Raw genomic sequence first — 20503 nt, forward strand, 5'->3', positions numbered from 1 at the left:
TTTTTGAGTAGTTAGGTGCTAGGATGACAGTTTGTGTTCTATCTGTTAAGAAGGAAGGCTTCAAAGTCCACGTTAGACTAGCATGATGCCAAGGGAAAAAAAAAGACAGGACACCAATTCACATGCAGGGGGGAAACTCCGAGCAGGAGTACATGCCGATTTATTATGAAGGGGACATTTCCATCCCAAGAAAGTGGAAGATTTCTGGGATACGTTTTAAAAGAGAAGCAGTACGCCTCCTCAGGTAAAACGAAAAAAAGCAATTGTATTTGGGATTTAGGAGGAACTACAATTATTCTTACAGATTTATTAAAAAAAACGAAAGTAAAATATTATTTTTTATTATGAAGTAACAATTACAAAATTAAGCACAGAATTTAAATTGGTTGTTTCTTTTTTTTTTTAAACTAAAGTTTCTTATTTTTAAATTAAAAGCTGTGATTAAAATATTTTACAATAAAATAATATTTTTTATTTATGTATTATTTTAATTACATTTATATATAATTATAAGACCTCAAAATAAGTTAATTTGTTTCAATATATTTCCTATGTGGGGTTATTTCAGGTCCCTGTCTCTATTATTTTCTATGGGATGGTGTTGCAGAACCACTGTCTGGTCTCGTGTGGTGTTGGACTTAATCCAGGTCTGAAGTTGGAGCTACTCCATTTGTTGCTGTTTTTGGGTCCTTTTTGGCTGTAGTACCTTTAGAAGTGTACGTTCTGAGTAGGGATGGGATACTCTTTTATGGGTAGGTGCATAGCTCTCCTTAAACCCATCCCTTTCCCGCTCTTAACAACCTTCCCACATTCACTATTAAAACAGTAGGCATACATGTGTGGAGATTTCCACACATATGAGACAGGAGAGACTGGGGAGCAGACCTCTGCATGCATGTCTGTGAATACAATTTGAGTACTAAATGTACTACAAATTGCAGTTTGTTAATGTGCCCCATTCTGTATGGTGACTGTCCCAGATACTTGTAGGCATGTAGATTACAAGTTTTATCAAGAGTGAACTCTGTTGATACTTACTGGATTGGGGACATCATATGCCACACCCTTGCCAAAAACTGGTGTTGTCAACTTGGAGTAAACATCCTCTGCATTCAGATCTTCATTCTTACTGTTAAAGAGTAGAGCGGCTGCATCGCTGCCCAGGAGGTAGGTGAAGGTCTTTCCCACCATGGTGAAGCTAAAAACAGGTCCGTACTGAAAGACACACCAAAACAGAACAGCTCAGCAATGACAAAATGCTATCTTCTTTAGAAAGCACGGGCATAGACAACCAAATTATTCACAGATGTTGTTTTACACCATAAATGTGTATATGTGCACAATACACTTGTTGGCCAGTAGATTTTCTTCCTTATGTCAAGATCCTTTAGAAGTAAACCCTGGATCACAATGGGAAAGAAGTGGGTGAAAGATTCCTATTGACTATGAAAAAATATGAGAACATCTAAATTGAACAACCTATGCCGGAGGCAAGTAATTTGTCATTGTTATAGGTATGTTACATTTTACTTACATTAATCAGATAGAAACACAGGATATGCATGCAAACACCATGAAATTTAAAATAAAATTCCTTTTTAAGAAAGGGCTCGAACAAAACACCGCAAAATCTTTTATGACAAAAGAATCATGGTGGAGGGTGTGCCTCAAGAAATGGTTATAGAAAAGAGCACAAAATATGACGCAGCTGTGTTTCAGAAACCACCACTGCCAAAAAGTGAAATACTAGCACCAGATGGACTGCATGGATTGAGACATCTGATGACTTCATAGATGCCCTAGAAGATGATAAGAAAATCATTAAGTTTTTAAAGAACCAAGCCAGTAATGCAGTAAAAGAAGTGCTGAAGAAAATCTCACAGACTGATGCAATATTGTACCGTCAGATCAAAGAAGCATTGGGTTCCTTTTAAATCCAACGCCGAATGTCGACTAAAAGGTACATTTTCAATCAAGCAGGACAGCAAGGTGGTGAAACAGTGGACAAGTTTGTTGGAAGACTTGATCTGCTCATCAAACACTGTAAGTTTAGTGAATTTAATAATGAAGAAGCCACTGCCTTTCAGACTCCTTCAGAAGGCGCATGTTGCGAGAGAGCCGATCAGTCTAGAGAAAATACTAATGGCTGCAAGAGCTGAAAAAAAAAGAGCAGATCGACAAGCTGCTGCTACGGAAGCTGGAACAGTGAAAAATGAATCAGTATTGGCCATGAAAAGTAAGCACAAGGCAGAATCATGCACGTCAAAGTCTGCAAAGAATTAAAAGTTGTTTTGGATGTGGTTTTTCATTTCCACATGAAGATAAATGCCCAGCCACGGGACAGACATGCAAAGGCTGCAGGATCGCCTTCCCACTCCATGGCTTCTGACACTCCCCTAACCCCGTAACCATTCCGTTCCATGCACATCACCACTGTTACCTCTGACAAAAGGCTAATCTTGGCAGCCGCAACGATCCACGGCGTGTTTCCCAAATGCAGTCACACTTCTTGGAGATTTATGACCAAATCAGCTCTCCTCAATGTCTTGGGCCCCAGCTCACACTGACAACAGCACTCTTCTGCCTCATCCAAAATATGGCATCTGTACAGGTGAGCACACTGCGACAAGGATATGGATGACAGCACTGGGGGCACGCTTGGAGTTCTCCTGCAATCCAGCTGGGCCCCTGCTTAGTGCATGGAATGTACCAGCATCCAAAGACGGTCGGCCCTTCCTGGAGGCGCTTCAATTTGACAAGGCAGTCAGCATGCTGCAGGCCAGCTTGGAAAAAATATAGGCAGCTGCTGATGGATCGCCTGCGGTGGAGCTTCTATTTGAAGCTGTCCAGACCGACAAGCAAGGAATGCCACCTGTGCTCACGCCCCCACCTTGCAGCCCCACGCCCGGCACTTGCCTACAACACTGTAGCAGCTGACTCGTGCACAGTGGCATCTTTCCCCTCCACTGCCTCACAACAATGTAACATCCTGAGCCTGCTAAGTACTTCATCGAGCTCCTCTGGCAGTTCCCCTTCTTCTGCCATGCAACAAGGTAACCCGGTGAGTCTGCCACAGTCTATTCTGGGGTCTTCTCAGAAAAGTCTGGCTCTTACTAAGGAGAGCAGCACGGCTGAGGGTGGCTCTCGGCGTCTAAACTCCCCCAATGTGTGTGTGTTCTAAAACAGCCCCTTTCAGAAATGGATTGCTTTTAAGGGGGAAGGGAAACTACAAGCAACCTTGTCAGCCCCCAAGAGAGCTTCAACAGGAGAGGATGATCAGTCAGGGTTCCGCTTAGTGGAGCTACGTCATTCTAGTGCCCCCCCCTCAACATTCCCAAAGGTTCCGGTACTAGTTTGAATCAGATTGAAAGGTGGGGTGAACTTAGTGCTCCAGGTACAAGTTTGACAAGTAACCTTCGCGGGGTCAATTGTATCATTGCCAGAGTTGGAACCAGGAACGAAAACTTCACTGTCTACAATCATACAATTTATGCACGTTCAACGGGTAGAAGCACTCAAATCAGGGCTGATAAACTGTTGCAGCGGTCCCTGGCGGAAATGACATGGAAAGCCACAATACTTACTAATCAGGTAAGCAAGCTTCAGCAGCAGGAAGTCGGTTTGGAGGAGGTAGGGACAGCCTCAGCCAAAGCCAAAGCTATCAGGGATCATGAGAACCAGCTGGCAATAGCCCAGTCAAAAACTGAGGACCTGGAGAATCGCCAGCAGCGCAATAACCTGAGGGTCTTCACAATACCGGAGGGCAGAGAGGGGAATGACTCATGGAAGTTTATTGTTAAACTATTTACGAGGGTTTTTCTGGACTTAGCCGATGTCGATATGGACTCTTAAACTGAGCATACACACCGACTTCCACTGGCTTGGGGTCCTGCCAACACTGGCCAAACTCACCCTGACCATTTTTGATATGTGTGCGTAACTGAAAGCCTGACCTACTGCACTGGTTGCTAGTGACTCACTGTCTGTTTTTGTCTGATCAGATTTGTGTAAACTCACTATGAACCCGTGGTGGCAGCTGCACAAGATGATCTAACCACTGAAGGCTGTTGGGGTACAGGTCTTTCTTCAAGAACCCTCCAGACTTAGAATCATTAAGGACAAGCAGAGGCATTTCTGTTAAACAGAGCAAGATTTTACTTGTGTCCTTCGACAACTGCATGGTTCTACTACTCTTGCTGCCCCTACCTGACTTAACACTACCTTGAGCTTTACTCTAGTTATGTGTGGGTCGGAATATTGGTATTCAGAGCTCTTTGTCTCTTCCTTTTGCCTGCAATCATTTAGGAACTTTTAAGTATTGTTTTTACTCTCCTGTTTTGTTGGATGGTGGCAGGTGGTTGGGGGAGTGAAGGGTGTTTGAGTTGAGAACACTCACAGTGCTGTCTGTCAGCTGACAGCTCAAGGGAGGGATGATTTATTTCTCTAGATGCAGGGGGAGGGCAATATATTCTTCTACCTCTTGGCTTTCATTGGTATTTTGTTGTGGGATGTGTATTTGGGTTAGAGGGGTAGGGTGGAGAAAAAGGAGTCAGATTATTCAAAAGGGTATAGAAAGGCTACACATGGCTGGGGCACCTATCAGAGAGCAGATTTTAGTCTCCTGTTGGTAATGCTACCATAATGACTGCTGAAATGAATGGAGTTAAAATTATGTGTGGGAACATACCAGATCTATTCTTTTTTGAAACTCACTTAGCATACAAGGATTGATTACTATTGAAGCAATTAAGATACAACATCATCACTTGCACTCCTCAGTCAGTTTCTATTCGAAGGGTACCAGATCTATTCTTTCTTGAAACTCACTTAGCATACAAGGATTGATTACTATTGAAGCAATTAAGATACAACATCATCACTTGCACTCCTCAGTCAGTTTCTATTCGAAGGGTTACCATCTTGTCAGCTAATTATGCCGCGGTTAAGATTCTTAGAGCCACCGCCGATCCAAGAGGGAGGGGGCCATCTCCCAGGTCTGCAAAACATGTTTTATGTGCCGTTTACGGCCCAGATTTAGATGAACTAGGACTGTTTGAGCACTTGTGTTTAGAGTGGTTTGAATGGGCTGGGGATTTAATATTGCTGGGAGATTTTAATTGTATTATGGACTACGGCATAGATACTACTAATCAATTTGCTCATCAGAGCATGGCTAGGACAAGGCCAACTATTATGGAACTGGTGAGGCTGCATGATTTAAGGAATGTGTAGCGGGCTCACCATCAAACTTCTCCTGGGTATACATTCTACTCCGCCCCTCATAAGCACTATTCTACGATTGATATGATTTTCACAAGGCAACAGTTGGTTCAAGGGGCAGAGATGGAAGTGTGCCTTAAGTCTACTTCGGCTCACAATCTAGTACTATTGCCACTTCCTATCTCTGATGGATCAAAGGAAGGACATCATTTTACATTTCCATGCGTTATTCTGGCTAATATAGCTTATCAGATTTATATGTCTGACCAGCTTACGTAGTTTTTTTAAAGTTTTTTTTATTAATGCTGGAACAGCTCTCCCATCGGTTCTGTGGGACACTATGAAGACCTTTGTGCGGGGAGTGACTCTGCAGTTTATTCTATGCAAAAATAAATCTGACAGAGAGGGGGTAGATAGGTTGCGCCATCACATAAGGGAACTTGAGCTTCTGCATGCCCAAGCAATAGCAACCAGAGATCAGGGGAACAAGCTCTTTATCCATACTTAACCATAAGCCGATGTCTGTCTGACCGATGCTTTTCAGAAAAGGCTGTAGCTAGTTATCAGAAGAATAAGGCTCTTCGATATGAGTATGAGGAAAGAGTGGAACAGTACTAGCTCATCAGATCTCAGCAAAAAGATCAAGGTGTGTTATTCAAGCCATCAAGGACGCTGATGGGAGTACTTTATACAAACCCGCAAACCATTATAGAGCAGTTTGCTCTTTTTCTTACCTAAGTATCTATGGACTAACCCAATCGGTCAACTTGCTTGAAATTACTGAATATCTACGGAGGTATAACCTACTGAGGCTGGATAGTAGTCAGTCATTGGCTATGCAAGTGGATATGTTGGTGTCCAAAGTGGAGGCTGCCATCAATGCCTTGCCATCAGGTAAGGCAGCTGGGAAGATGCTATCCCACTTGAATTTTATAGGATATTCAGTGATATACTTGTACCAGAGTTTATGCATTTGATTGATTATATCGATAAAGTGGGGGAGGTCCAAGCTTTGTGGAATCTTACAAATACTGTTGTGTTTTTGAAAAAAGATAAACCCTCGGAAGATAGGGGCTCATTTCAGCCTATCTCTTTGATAAGTTCCGGTGCAAAAATGTACTCCAAGGTATTAGCCACTCGGTTGGCCTTAGTAATTCAGGATTTGGTCTCTCCGCAGCACCATGGATTTATACCTAGCAGAGACACCACTAGTCATATAAATTCAGCAATTACTGTATTTGATGTTGCTGACAGAACTGGCCTGAAGGCTGGTATGATATTATTGGACACAGAGAAGGCCTTTGACCGGGTTAACTAGGACTATCTACGGACAACAAAGGGGGTTCTTAGTAATCGATATATCAAGTGGGTACAATCTCTTTATAGGAATCCTATGGCTAAATTAGTCTATGATGGTAACTCCTCGCCCCCTTTTAGGATTTTACACAGCAACCTGCAAGGGTACCCAATCCCTCCTCTCTTATTCGCACTGTACATTGAGCCATATCTGAAGTCTATCCTACTCAATCAGGGAATACACTCGGTGTGATCTAATGGCTCCCACAAAGTGAATCATCATCAAGCTCATCCTACACAGGCTCTCCAAAGTCATTATCAAGCACCAGTGAAGAAGATGTATGTGCCATGATGATGCCGACCAAGGAAGGACATGTTGGTTTGGCCACTTGCAAGGAAGAACAAAAGACAAAAGGCAAACCATCAAATGAAAACTGAAATAATTTGGACACTGCTCTAAGATAACAATAAAAGTTAATGGTTGCCCTATAACATTTATCATAAACAGTGGTGCATTGATCAACATCATGCCAGTCAAAAAGTTTAATAGCTTGTCTCCTGTGCCACGCCTTAACCTGTCGAACTTGAAGGTATACACCTGCCTCCAAACCGTTGCAGAGTCAAGAGTCATTCATAGCGACAATGCAACATAAAGCAGTATCAGTACATGTGCCAATTTATGTTCTTCAGAGAACTTCGTCTACTGCATGCCTACTCAGTTTTGCCACTATTGCTGACATGGGACTAATAGCTCTTAATTACAACCCTCAGACTCAATCTGAAACTGTAAGTCTGTTTCCGTCATTTCATGGCCTAGGAGGGCTCGAGACAATTAAAGTACGACTTCACATTAATGAGAACATCCGTCTTGTCTTTCAGCGGCACCGTCGAGACGCTTTTCACTTAGCAGCACCCACAACACCCTCAACCTTGCCGAGCACCTCTACTTCAACATCCACATCAACGCCAACACCAGCCCCACAGGAACACTGATCTACAGACCCTCGGGCCCCCAATCCTTATTCTGCGACACCATCGCCGACTTTGTCAGCGCCAACGCCCTCGCCTCAAAAGACTACATCCTTCTCAGCAACCTGAACTTCCACCTAGAAAACAACAACATCAACACCACCAACCTGTTGGACAACCTCGGCAAACTTGGCCTCAAACAACTCGTCACATCACCCACCCACACCACAGGCCACACACTCGACCCCATCTTCTCAGCCAGCAGTCACGTCTCCTTCAGCCACACCACCGAACTCAGCTGGACAGACCACCGCTGCATCCACTTCTCCTACCAGAAACCAGTCACTCACCACCACCGCACATGACCCCCCCGACACAACTGGAGCAAAATCTCAACGGAACAACGGATCTCCACCCTCGCCCTGGCCCCACCCCTGGGACCCTGGACCCCGACACAGCCGCCACCAACCTGCATCGCTGGATAGAAGATTGCGCCAACAACCTCGCGCCGCTCAAAAAAAAAAAAAACACCCTCCACAGAACCAAGGCCAGCTGGTTCACCCCAGACTTACAGGAATCCACACGGTCATGTCGCAAAATGGAGAAACCTGGCGCCTTGAACCTACCAACTCCAACCACATCGCACTCAAGGACGCCATATGCAAGCATCACCAGCTGATCCACACCACCAAAAGGACCCACAACAAAAAACGTATAAACACCAACGCTCACAACAGTAAAGAGCTCTTCAGCATCATCAAAGAGCTCTCCAGCCCCAGGACCTGTTCCAACGAACCCCCGCCATCACAGGAGTTCTGCAACTCCCTTGCAACCCATTTCCGTCGAAAGATAGAAAAAATTGACAACAGCTTCAACCCCCAGACCCACCAATTGACCACAGACACCCACGAACCCAACACCCCAAACAACACCTACCTCCTCCACAACTGGACCCTCGTCAACAAAGAAGACATCGCTAACACCATGGCCTCCATCCACTCCGGCTCACCATCAGACCCCTGCACACACCACATCTTCAATAAAGCAAGCAACATCATCGCTCCCCACCTCTGCGACACCATCAACAACTCCTTTGAATCAGCCACCTTCCCAGAAAGCTGGAAACACGCAGAAGTCAACACCCTGCTGAAGAAGCCCAAGGCGGACCCAGATGACCCCAAGAATTACCGGCCAATCTCCCTCCTCCCCTTCCCAGCCAAGGTCATCGATAAAATCGTGAACAGCTAATTATCTCTGTTCCTGGAAGACAGCAAGGTGCTCAATACCTCCCAATCCGGATTCCGCAAAAACCACAGCACCGAGACCGCACTCATTGCTGCCACAGACGACATCAGGACCATGCTCGACGAAGGAGAAACAGTGGCACTCATCCTCCTGGACCTCTCCGAAGCCTTCGACACAGTATGTCATCACACTCTCAGCACACGCCTTCACAACGCCGGAATCCGCGACAAGGCTCTCGAATGGATCTCGTAATTTCTTGTCGGCAGAACCCAGAGAGTCCGCCTTCCACCGTTCCAGTCAGAAACCTCCAAGATGATCTGTGGCGTCCCCCAGGGATCATCTCTCAGCCCAACGCTTTTCAACGTTTACATGGCCCCACTCGCCAACATCGCACAAACCCACCACATCAACATAATATCCTACGCAGACGACACCCAGATGATCCTCTCCCTCACGAAAGACCCTACAACTGCAAGGAACAACCTCCACAACGGACTTCACGCCATCGGCAACTGGATGGAATCAAGCCGCCTCAAGTTAAACACAGACAAGACAGAGATCCTCATCTTTGGCGCCAACCTAGCATGGAACGACTCCTGGTGGCCCACCTCCCTAGGAACTGCACCTCGCCCACCACCCACGCACCCAACCTGGGATTCATCTTTGATTCCACACTCAGCATGACTCCGCAGGTCAACATAATCTCCTCTTCCTGCTACAACATTCTCCGTATACTCCGCAAGATCTTCAAGTGGATTCCCATCGAAACCAGGAAAACTGTCACCCACGCCCTGGTCAGCAGCCAATTTGACTACGGAAATGCTCTATATGCAGGAACAACGGCCAAACTCCAAATGAAGCTGCAACGAGTCCAGAACGCTTGCGCCTGCCTCATTCTTGACGTCCCACGCCGCAACCACATCTCCCCCCACCTCAGAGACTTTCACTGGCTACCCGTATCGAAGAGGATCACCTTCAAACTCCTCACCCACGCACACAAAGCCGTCCACAACACAGGTCCAGCCTACCTCAATGACAGGCTCACCTTCCACACCCCGACCCGCAATCTTCGCTCTGCCAGCTTCGCCCTCGCCTCCGTCCCCCGCATCTGCCGCACCACCACTGGAGGAAGATCATTTTCCCACCTAGCCGCCAAGACCTGGAACTCCCTACCACTCCACCTTCGCCAGACCCAGGACCTCCTGACATTCAGGAAACGCCTCAAGACATGGCTCTTCGACCAGTAGCGTCCCCCAGCGCCTTGAGACCCTAACGGGTGAGTAGTGCGCTTTATAAATCTATTGATTGATTGATTGACTTACAAGGAGCTGTTAAGAAAGAACTAGAAATGCTGGCGAAGAATGACATAGTTGAGCGCTCCACCTGTCCTACATCATGGGTTTCTCCCATAGTGATGGTGCCAAAAAACAACAGTGGAGGTGCAATGTGCATCTGTATTGATATGCACCAGGCTAACAAAACAATCGAGAGAGAATGATATCCTGGTCCACACGTAGCTGACATGAACATACAACTGAACGGTGCCAAAAGTCTTCTCCCATCTTGACCTGAACAAGGGATACCATCAACCTGAGTTGGAAATAAAACTGCAGGTACATCACTACTTTTTCAACTCATGTTGGTGTGTTCAGATACAAACGCTGAGTTTTGGAGCGTTGTCAGCTGCTCAAATATTTTAGGATGTTATATGTTGAATAGGTCAACCTGCCACTCATGGTTTTAATTACAGTGATGACTTACTGGTATTTGGAGCAACAGAAGAGGAGCATGACAAGGCTCTTACAAAAGTGTGGCAATTACTTGCTCATGGGGGTCTCATTCTGAACGCAGCAAAGTGTGAGTTTTCGCAAAGCCAAACTTAAATTCTTTAGGCACATATTCTCTAATGGGGAATGACTGCTGAATCAGATAAAGTGCACGCACTGTCAGCTACTTGCCCCCTCACAAGATGTTACCATGCTACAATCTTTCTTGGGCATGGCCAGTTATTGCTCAAGGTACAATTGTGACTTTGCTACAGTGAGTGCCCCATTAAAAGACTCGACCAAACAAAATGTCCCTTCCCAGTGGTCTCCTGAATGTGATCAAAGCTTCAAAAGAATAAAACATGTGATTGAGAAAGCCGCTGATATAGCCTATTTTGTCCCCAAGTTACATAGAGATCACAGTAGATGCGGGCCTGGTGTGGCTGGGGGCAATCCTTGCTCAACATAACGATCAGCTGTATGTGCAGAAACACACTGTAGCCAGTGCCAGTAGAAGCCTGTCTAACACGGGACGTGGCTATTTTCGCCGGAGAAGGGGAGTCTGGCTGTAGTGTGGGCCTGCAAACATTTTCATGTCTTTTTATATGGAAAACGTTTCACTATCATTACTGACCACCAGGCGCTGCTCACTATTTTTGGATATCCGAAATCCAAGATTCTCCCTCGCATTGAGAGGTGGGGTTGCAAATGCAAGATTATGACTATGTAATTGTACGCAACACAGGAAAGATCAGAACACTGCTGATTTCCTTTCGCGGGTACCATTACATCGTCACAGTGCAACATCCAAAAAGGCTGAGGAGTACATTAACTTCATTGTGGCGTTCAGTACACAAGAAGCCCTATCCATTGAATAGATTATTGTTACCACTAATGCCGATAAATACATGCTTATTCTCAAAGGCATCATTTCAACTCAATGGTGGAAGGGGAACACTCGACCTTTTGCTGATAGTGAATTTAACAAATACAGAAATGTACAAGATTGTTAGTAACCAAGAAAGGTGTTGTATTGAGAGGCACTAAAATTTTTCATACCTGAGAGCCTCCGACAAGCCAGTCACTGAAGAAGTCCATGGAGGACAATGTGGCATTGTAACCATCAAAAGAGCCCTAAGAGACCAAGTGTGGTTCGAGAACGAGTTGAGAAGGAACTAAAAGAGTGCCATCTGTGCAACTGCCTTTCCCCCAAAGTGAGGCAGCATCCAGTGACCTTCTGACCTGACTGCACAGGTTTGGGAAAGAGTTGCAGTTGACTTCTTTGGGCACTTAGGGAACAGACATCATCTCATGGTAGTCATTGATGAGTGTTCACGCTTTCCTTTAGTAGAACAACTCATGACGAGATCATCGAGCGGCCGGACGACATCTTTGCACCAAGGGTATCCACGCCATTCTCAAACCTGACAATGGTCTGCCGTTCGATAGCAAAGAATTCAAGGAGTTTCTAATCACACTAAATCTCAAGCACCAAAAGAGTATACCTCTGTGGACACAAGCCAATAGTGTTGAACGATTCCTAGGTACCGTCAAAAAGGTATTTCAACGAGCGTCAATGGGGGGAATCAAGTTAATCCAGGCCCTGTGTCAAGCCCTCCGTGCTTATCATTCAACTCCTCACTCCACAACTAGTAAGAGTCCTGTCATCTTGCTATTTGGGAGAGCCATTGGAACCAAACTATCACAGTGGTCTGACCTAAGAATGCTGATATGGTTCAGGTCACAGACACTTTTTGAAAGTGCAAGATGAAAATATATGCCGACCGGCGTCAAGGAGCTCAGGAAACAGTTTTTGATGAAGGTGACTAGGTCCTGGTCAATCAGAAAAGAAAGAGGAAAACAGACACACCATTTGCTGTTGATCCTCTGAGGGTGATGACGTGCAAAGAACACATGGTGACAGCACATTGTTACAGACCGTCCATCACATGGGACTTGTCACATTTTAAGCACTTATTTCAATGTTCATCACCTTCTACAATTATAAATAAGGCAATCCCATCTGACAGTCCAGATCAAGCATCAGTGCCAGTGCCATTGGTGCAAAACCAAGAGTGTATCCCGATTACCTCATACCACTCTATCTGGCAGATGAGCGCCTCCACGACTTACTGAAGAACTATAATTTGACTACTGTATTGTTTATACTTTTTTGTTAACAAAGGGTGAGGTGTAGTGTTGTGATACTACGTGAACTAGGACCATTGCAATTCTAGGCAGACTCCATAGGGGAATTACGTAACTTGATGAGAGGTGTTAGGGTGTGGCTATAGTTATTAAGACTATGTGAACTATACCCTTGTGGTTCTAGGCAGCCTCCATAGAGGAATTACATAACTTGCTGAATGGTGTTAGGGTGTGGTTATTAACAGTTATGACATGATCCGAGGCAGTGTGTGATCATATTCTGAGGAACAAAGATGTATGTTTCAGAGCTCCATGTGTAGGGTGGTAATTTACATGCTCCTGGCCTGGGGAGGACGTCACATCCATAAACGTACGATTTTGTGAGAGTGCAAACCTCCTTGGTCATCCCTAACCAAATTAACATCAGTGGAAAATCTGCTCATAATGGTGAACTTTCCACTGACTTAAGTGCAATTTCTCTACTCCTCATTCTCGATATCAGGATGTTGAAGTGGCAATGCAGTATAGAGGGAAAAAAAAGTTTTCTATATCAAGCTCTTCACTGCCAATAATCACCAACAATAGGCTTTCTAGAAAGTTGTTTTTTTATAACGACTGCCTGAATTTTGAGATATATTATAACATTATTCATGGGATAGCCCCTTTAAAAGCCATCAAATAACTTCTCCTATTCCCATCTTCACTCTATAAAACCCCCAAGATAATGAGTGGTGCACAATGATGAGAAGAGATCAAATAGGTTTAGAGTGAGGTGGCCTCTGGCAACAGTGGCACTCAACAGCTTGTCTATGTCTCCGTGCCCACACTGTAAAGAGACAAACTCCAATCTTGCATACGTGGAGGAGATGGTTTCCAGTAGTGGTAATGTTATTACTTTTTCCTTACGTTTGCCCATAAACAGTGTACCATTTGACATTCCTTACTGTTGGACATCAATTTCGGAGCAACCAGATTCACATAAAGAAAGAAAATTAATAATTAGAATGGGTAAATAAAGTTTCTCACCTTTTCATAAGCATTTTCAAGAAATTCAATAGGACTCTTTCCAAAAGCGACTGCATGTCCCAGAAAAGGAACTGACGAGGAAATGAAAGGTGGATAATTCTGGAAGGAAACAAGATGAAAGTTTCAGAGCGTGCTGGAAAACAGAAGCATGATTCCTTTTGAAACCAATAGCCAAAGCAGGCTCAGCTACTACTACATTTGTGCATTTTCACAGTTTTTTTTTTTTTTACTAAACATCTTCTTTGAGTGTGCTACATAGGAACAATGACTAAAATGCCACTGGGCTAAAAGAGAAAATCTACTTGCAGTATGAATTTAAGAGATAGGGTATATGAAAACTTTTGCCTTGGGGTTAACACTTCAGATCAGTTTTGTGTTAATATTTTGATTGAAAGATAATGTTTTTAATGAACAAACTTACTAAGTTGACATCTCAAATTCTCCTATCACCGGGATGATAATTACTATACAGTTTGACAATTGCTAATGAAAGAAAACTGCTCGTCAGCGGCCATAGGCATGTGAACCACAGTGCATTACCACTAAAGTAAGTTTCCTGCCTATGGCTAGGGAGGAAACACTTCACCTGCACACTCCCATCACCTCCTGAAGACCTGTACACAGTTAGTTCATTCTTCTTTGATATACCAGTGGACTAATAGGCTTCTGGGCCCAGCTGGAGCAACAGCAAAGAAATGCATGAAGGTTAGATGACTAAGTGGCAGGTCTCTTTGCTCAGATATATTATATCTGACCATAGGTGTAAAACTCCCCTTAGACAGCACTCTGTGACAGAACATCTCCTAAGGTAGTGTCCAAGAGGGAGATGTGGAAGACTGCTGAGGAGATGACTTGCTTTATCCCTCAGCACACAAAGTAAAGAGGCATCAAACAAAAAAGTGACTAATGGAAAGTTTGTCTCCATATATTAGCCATCCCATGGCATCCTTTCTCAAAGAAGGGAGTAGAAGCGGTGATTGCATCACTGGAGGCTCTGCTCAAAAATAGGCATCACCTATCCTTCACCCACAACAGGTAAGAATGAAAGCAAGGCAATTCCAAAAGGTACAAGGATTAAATCCAAGAACAACCATTTTACGTAGTTGAATGGTGCCTGACTCAATGCTTCCAATAATCCTATTTAAAAAATCCATTAATTCTTGAATTTCACGGCAGAGAAGGTAAGATTAAAGAAAAAGAACATGCACTTTTTAGGTTACTGGTTATGCACTGCAAGTGCCAACTGGAAAGATATGTATGTCCCCACTGATACATGGTGTGCTAAACACCATGGCTGCAGAATAAGGAGGGCAACATCTCATGAGGAAAGTTACTCACGTTTATAAAAAATGGCAAAGCCAATTGATTTGATTTTAATGAGTTTATTCACTGAAGTACAGGCATAAAACATATTCTGTTTGGATGTCCTAGCTCAATGTAAATGTTTGTTGCCTCTGCATTTGAAAGTTATCGGAATCATACGGGATCTGTCTGAGCCAAGAAAATGTATAATTTTTCATTTGCAAATTGGAGCGATTCAAGAAAAAAAAAAACTTGGCTGTGGGTGAAATATAATTCCATTTGCATATGTAGAAAATTATTTGGCTTCTTCTACTTACGCCTCAACCATATGCATATTGAAAACATCAACTTCTAGATATAGGATCTACGCAGGGCCTGGAACTCTTAAACATTTTACTCAAAGAATTAGGGGAAGACATCAATGCACTGAATTCATTCTGCACATATCTAGCCTTGTCTCCTCCCCTGCAGCCCTGAAGACCACCACCTCCCTGTGGCTTTAATCAAATACAATGCGGTTATAGTTACGTTTGGATGCAAAGAAGAACATAGACACTTTAACCAATGGTCAAGGTCTTGTGCTGTCACAGAGTAGGCTGACTGTTCAAACCCTAGCATCGCTTGGTAGTGTTTTTGTTCATTTTTTAGTGTTTTTGCAGTTAAACATTCCTAGTGATAGAACTTTGAAGTATTTTCCCCCACTCAAAGTCTGTGGGTTGAATGTCATAGCTAAGTCTGGACACTGCACAGTAAGGAGTCACCTCTGGCCTAGTGGTTAAGACATGCACACTAAATGTCAAGGGTTTGAGTCTAGGTCATTTCCTGCTTTAGTTTCTTTTCAGCTATAAATATTTGAGTTACATACTGAAAGGTAATCGCACTCATTTTAATTGACAAAAACATTTCTATTTTCAATTTGTCTGGAAATATCTCATTTTAAGTATATTATTCAATAAAGCCTACATAGCTCTCAATTTATCTCTCTCACTCAGGGTTGGGTGGGTAGGGGTGTTGACCGCAGGGTGTGGCCACGGGTTAGGCCCTGCGGCCAACCCCACCCGCATAGCCTTTGGTCATGCACCGCACAAGGTTTGGTGGTTTCTAGGGGGTTGGCCACAGGGCCCTCGCCATACACTGCTAATTACCCCAATATTTGCAGCAAAAGTTTTAACAAAGAAACTGTGCAGGGTGGGGGGTGCAAGTTACCTCAGGGCACGAGTTACAGTTTCTTCAGATAACTCTAACAGTTGAATTTCTATGGTTTTGTACATTTAAAATGTGAGCCTAACTATAACATATATACTTTATATAAACATACATACATACACACACACACACACACATATATATACATATACCTGTTTCTGACCTTGCATGTATGCATGTCTTTATACGTTTTACACATAGAGAGAGATGGGGGAGGTTCTAGTTCCCATACTGTCTCCCTTAACTCAAAAGCCATATACACACACACACACACACAGAGTATGGGGAATCAAGTGAACAAACCAACAAGGCTTGTTCACCTGGTCATGAGATCACTCTTTTCTGTTATCTAGTTAAAGATGGAGTATGGTTGTGATGACCATGTTTGGGGGATCTATTGAGGGATTCCTCCCTACAGTATAGGTGGTCTCACGCACATTATAGTGTCATGCGTCATCATTTGACCACCTATCCCCACCCAGGTAGGACAATACCACCTGGGCGGACTCAACCTCATCATTAAATGAACTCTGAGGGAGTGCTGAAATGATATCTTTCTGCATAATGTGGGGATCCAGTTGTGTGAGAACTAAAATAAAATTACCTAACAGCTCACCAGTGTGTCTGACACCCTTAATTATGGTGTCTGTTGGTAAGATTAAAAACACAGTTAGGACGCTATTGGGTATAATGACTCATAGTGTCACACTAATCCTACTGATCAACATGTTTCTGTCCGCTCGTCTATCCAATACTGGTCTTGGGCATTCGTCAGGGCCTGGGATCCCTCCTAAATTTATAATGAAGGGAGTGCCTCTCCTAAATTAAGGGTGAAAGGCTCATACATAATACATAGTGGGCCTACCTGAGAACTGGCTCAGATAAAAGAAGACATAGGGGAAGAAACAAACGAGGAAGAATTAAAGTTAAAACACAGCATGCACAGAGGCTGTCTATAGGTGAAAATAATCACTGCAAATCACTGCACACAATGTGTAAAACTCATGCCATACGTAAAATCACAACCATGCAATTCTCATTGTTATGGATGTGGTGCCAAACAGAACTAATTATTAACTGTACTACATATAGAAACAAAGGGACTTAATCGCTTACCCTACAAGATAAGGGCAGGTAACCCCTGGTCTAGGGGAGGGGGAGATGCCGCTTATAGTCACACACTGTGAGGGAACAAGTGGGCTGAATCAAAGGGAATCAAAAACGCAATTTGAACACATTCCATAGAAAGATAATATATGGTAGGCTAGGTCTCAGGAAAGTATAAGCTTCCCAACGGGGATGAATATGGGAATACTTAGGCAGAGGACCACTGCAGAGTTGAATGACATCTACTCTCCGCAGAGTGAGGATAAGGCCTCAAGTTAGAGGAGGTAACTTAAGGCACCCGCTGTGTGTCTTACTGGAATGCAGGTCCCCTGGAATCCTCTGGTGGCTCCAAGCAAATTCAATAGCTGTGGTGGTGGGGTCTAAGACAAATGCCGACCACCTACCCAACCCCCCTCTCACCCCCCCCCCAAACACCCTAACGTTTCACCCAATGAAGAAATGCACAAAGCCACCATAAGGTGGTCGGTGGTGCAAGGTGCCTGAGGTTGTAGTTCTATTTTCTGTGGGTGTCAGTGCAATGTAACAAGAGAGATAGTATCCTGGGCTGAATGTGATGAATTATGCCACTGGAGAAGGTACACTACGCAGTAGCTAATGATGCATTGTGCAAGGCATATTGTGGTGCACTGTTTAGCACATCCCTAATATGATAAGCAAGGATTTTATGTGTGGGATTTTTCAAACTCTTGACTGGGCTTCTTTTCTATCCCTCAATCATGTTTTAAGTTCATGGTGTAGTTATTCTTTCATCATTCTTTGTGAACCTATTGTATTCTACGCTTACTCAAGGGGGCTTTGGATCAGCCTCATTCAGCCATTAGATTATTTGGCTCAAGAACCAACAGCCATGAACATGGGGCCTCTGCAAAATGGTGCTCCTGAATGTATGGGACGAACCAGACCTTACCCGAATGGACCAGATTTGGATGACACTTGGATTGATAGTGGATAAGCGCAATATTGCACGTTTATGGAGGGCAGTATTGGCACCGCAATTGTGTGATTGGGAGAGTGAGATGGATTGAAGCATAGTTGCAGATGGGGTGGTTTACGTGGGCAGGGGCTGTCCAAAAGAGTGGACTAAAATATGAGGGAAATGGAATGATCGTCGGGGCGGCCTCTGTGCCTCCATGAGAACACTGGTCTTGACGCTCTGCTCATGGAAAGTTCCAAACCTAATGCGACCTTGTGAACTGGTGGGGGGGAGTTCTAGAGACTGATGGAAGATCACATATATATATATATATATATATATATATATATATATATATATATATATATATAAATAAATAAATAGCTGTGTCTTGATGCTACAGTATTTTACGTTTACTGTTATTGTTCTTTTTTTGTACTATCGGCAATAAAAATATATTTAAAAAAATAAACCTTGAGCCATTAGCTTGAGATATTGTCAAACACATCTTTGAACTGACAACAGGAGTATTTAGCCTCTTCTTTTCTGTGTTGTCTTTTGAACATTACTACTTCCATTGGAATGCATGAGGGGCAATTGTATCTTACAAAAGTACACACTTGCACTACACATTTAATTCTTTACCTCCGCCATACATTCTATACACAAGCGATCCTATGTTAATTGTTTTGCTCTGCAGCTCGTAATTTTGTATTTCCTTTGTCAGCACTGAATTGCAAGTTTTTATAATGCTTTTTATGTTTTATGATTCTGCATTGCCATTTCTTGTAGTACAAGATGTTGAAGCTACTACCCTCGTCAAGGGTAGTAAGCGCTATATAAATACAATTACAATTACCACCTAACACTGAGTCATTTCCAGACTGGTGCAGGCAATGGTTCTGCAAATAACACTGAGGGGGGGGGGGTAATCCACGCTAACAGAGACTCGCCATCTCCCTCAAACTCGCTGTAACCACATACTCTACCTTTCTTGCCCTATCTTTCAGTAGTACGATAACTGCCTTGGGGAGCGTCATTCTGATACGAGGACAGAATCATGGGATAACTGTCGCATATATCGTTGGTCAAATTGTGATAATATTTGCTAGTTTTTAATATGTAGATTCTATTTACGTATGAATGTTTGCTCCATCCCGCTGTTTATTATACAAACCAAATAACATAAATCTGTGTGTACAGGTGTAGTCTATTACTAACTTCTGTATAAGTGCCGGTCTTAAACTGATGTGTTCTTACAATTGATGACACTTCCCCTGAATTTTTCTCTTGAATTTGCAGTTCCTGCCCAGAATTTGCCATTTTGGTACGTGGTCGCCCTACCCCGCCCACCTCTCCCACTCACCGCCTGGTTCTTGCCCTGCTGCAGATGCCTGAAGGCCAGCTTGGTCAGGTACGCCAGGCTCAGGAGGAAGGCGCAGGGCAGCAGTACCCGGGATGCCTGGCTGCCCCCCACCACCTGCTCCACAGCGCCCTCGAGCAGCGAGCCGCCAGCCTCCAGCAGCGACAGCAGCATGACGGAAAGCGAGCGGGGCCGGGACTGCGGGAGCTCGGTCCTTCCTGCGGGCAGGGGTAGCTGTATTTGTGGGGTTACAAGGGGTTACTAGGGGGAATAACCTAGGAGCGCTACGGGATGAAACAGCCGCTCGTAGAACACACAGCAAGGTAACAGGCACCTACACAACTGTCACCGACTTATGGTGACAGAGGCGTGGACTGGAGCGAGCAAGGGCGGTCCCCAGCGCTGTAGGGGGGGAATTGTGCGGGTCAGTGTGACTAGCGCCGGTGTTTTGTCTTTAGCTGCTGTTATCTCGCTGGGCTGGGGGCGGACACTCTGAAGGGAACGAGTGGTGAGCAGTTATACTTTGCCGCGATACCATTGGCCACGACTTCCTGAACCGATGTCTGCCTATGGGACGTCACGCGGTCAACGGTCCAATCACAGGTGATGCTTTCTTCGCATCCGTGACGCGTTATGAGAGGTGCCATGGGGTGGGTGATGCTGGGGCAGTCTCGCTATACACCTATAGGGGATGCTGAAACGGCTACTTGGCATGATCAGCTCAACCCATTAACATCCCTCTGACCACATACAACACCATGTCATCCATTTTTCAGCAGAAAAATGTCCTCTGTTTGACTAGTTCGTATTGTATTCTGTTTATTAAAAATATTGCATTTGAAGGAATATTTCTAACGTGAATATCATTTGTAACTTTATGTATACTCAGTAAAATTGCTTTATCAAGATATGGCATTGACC

General features: G+C 44.1%; 1 protein-coding gene across 1 annotated transcript in view; it reads right to left on the reverse strand.

Moving 5' to 3' along the window:
• The window catches only part of CYP51A1 (cytochrome P450 family 51 subfamily A member 1), a 48133-nt gene extending 28062 nt beyond the window's left edge, over nt 1-20071 (reverse strand). Inside the window, exons 1-3 of the mRNA XM_069211627.1 lie at nt 19586-20071; nt 13671-13769; nt 1039-1215 (exon numbers count right to left, since the gene is read on the reverse strand). Coding sequence (XP_069067728.1) covers nt 1039-1215; nt 13671-13769; nt 19586-19756 — 447 coding nt within the window. The 5' untranslated portion in view covers nt 19757-20071. The remainder of the gene's footprint in view (nt 1-1038; nt 1216-13670; nt 13770-19585) is intronic.
• Between the last annotated feature and the right edge of the window lie 432 nt (nt 20072-20503).

The sequence above is a fragment of the Pleurodeles waltl genome, chromosome 10 (genome assembly GCF_031143425.1).
Source record: "Pleurodeles waltl isolate 20211129_DDA chromosome 10, aPleWal1.hap1.20221129, whole genome shotgun sequence".
In the NCBI taxonomy this organism is placed as follows: Eukaryota; Metazoa; Chordata; class Amphibia; order Caudata; family Salamandridae; genus Pleurodeles; species Pleurodeles waltl.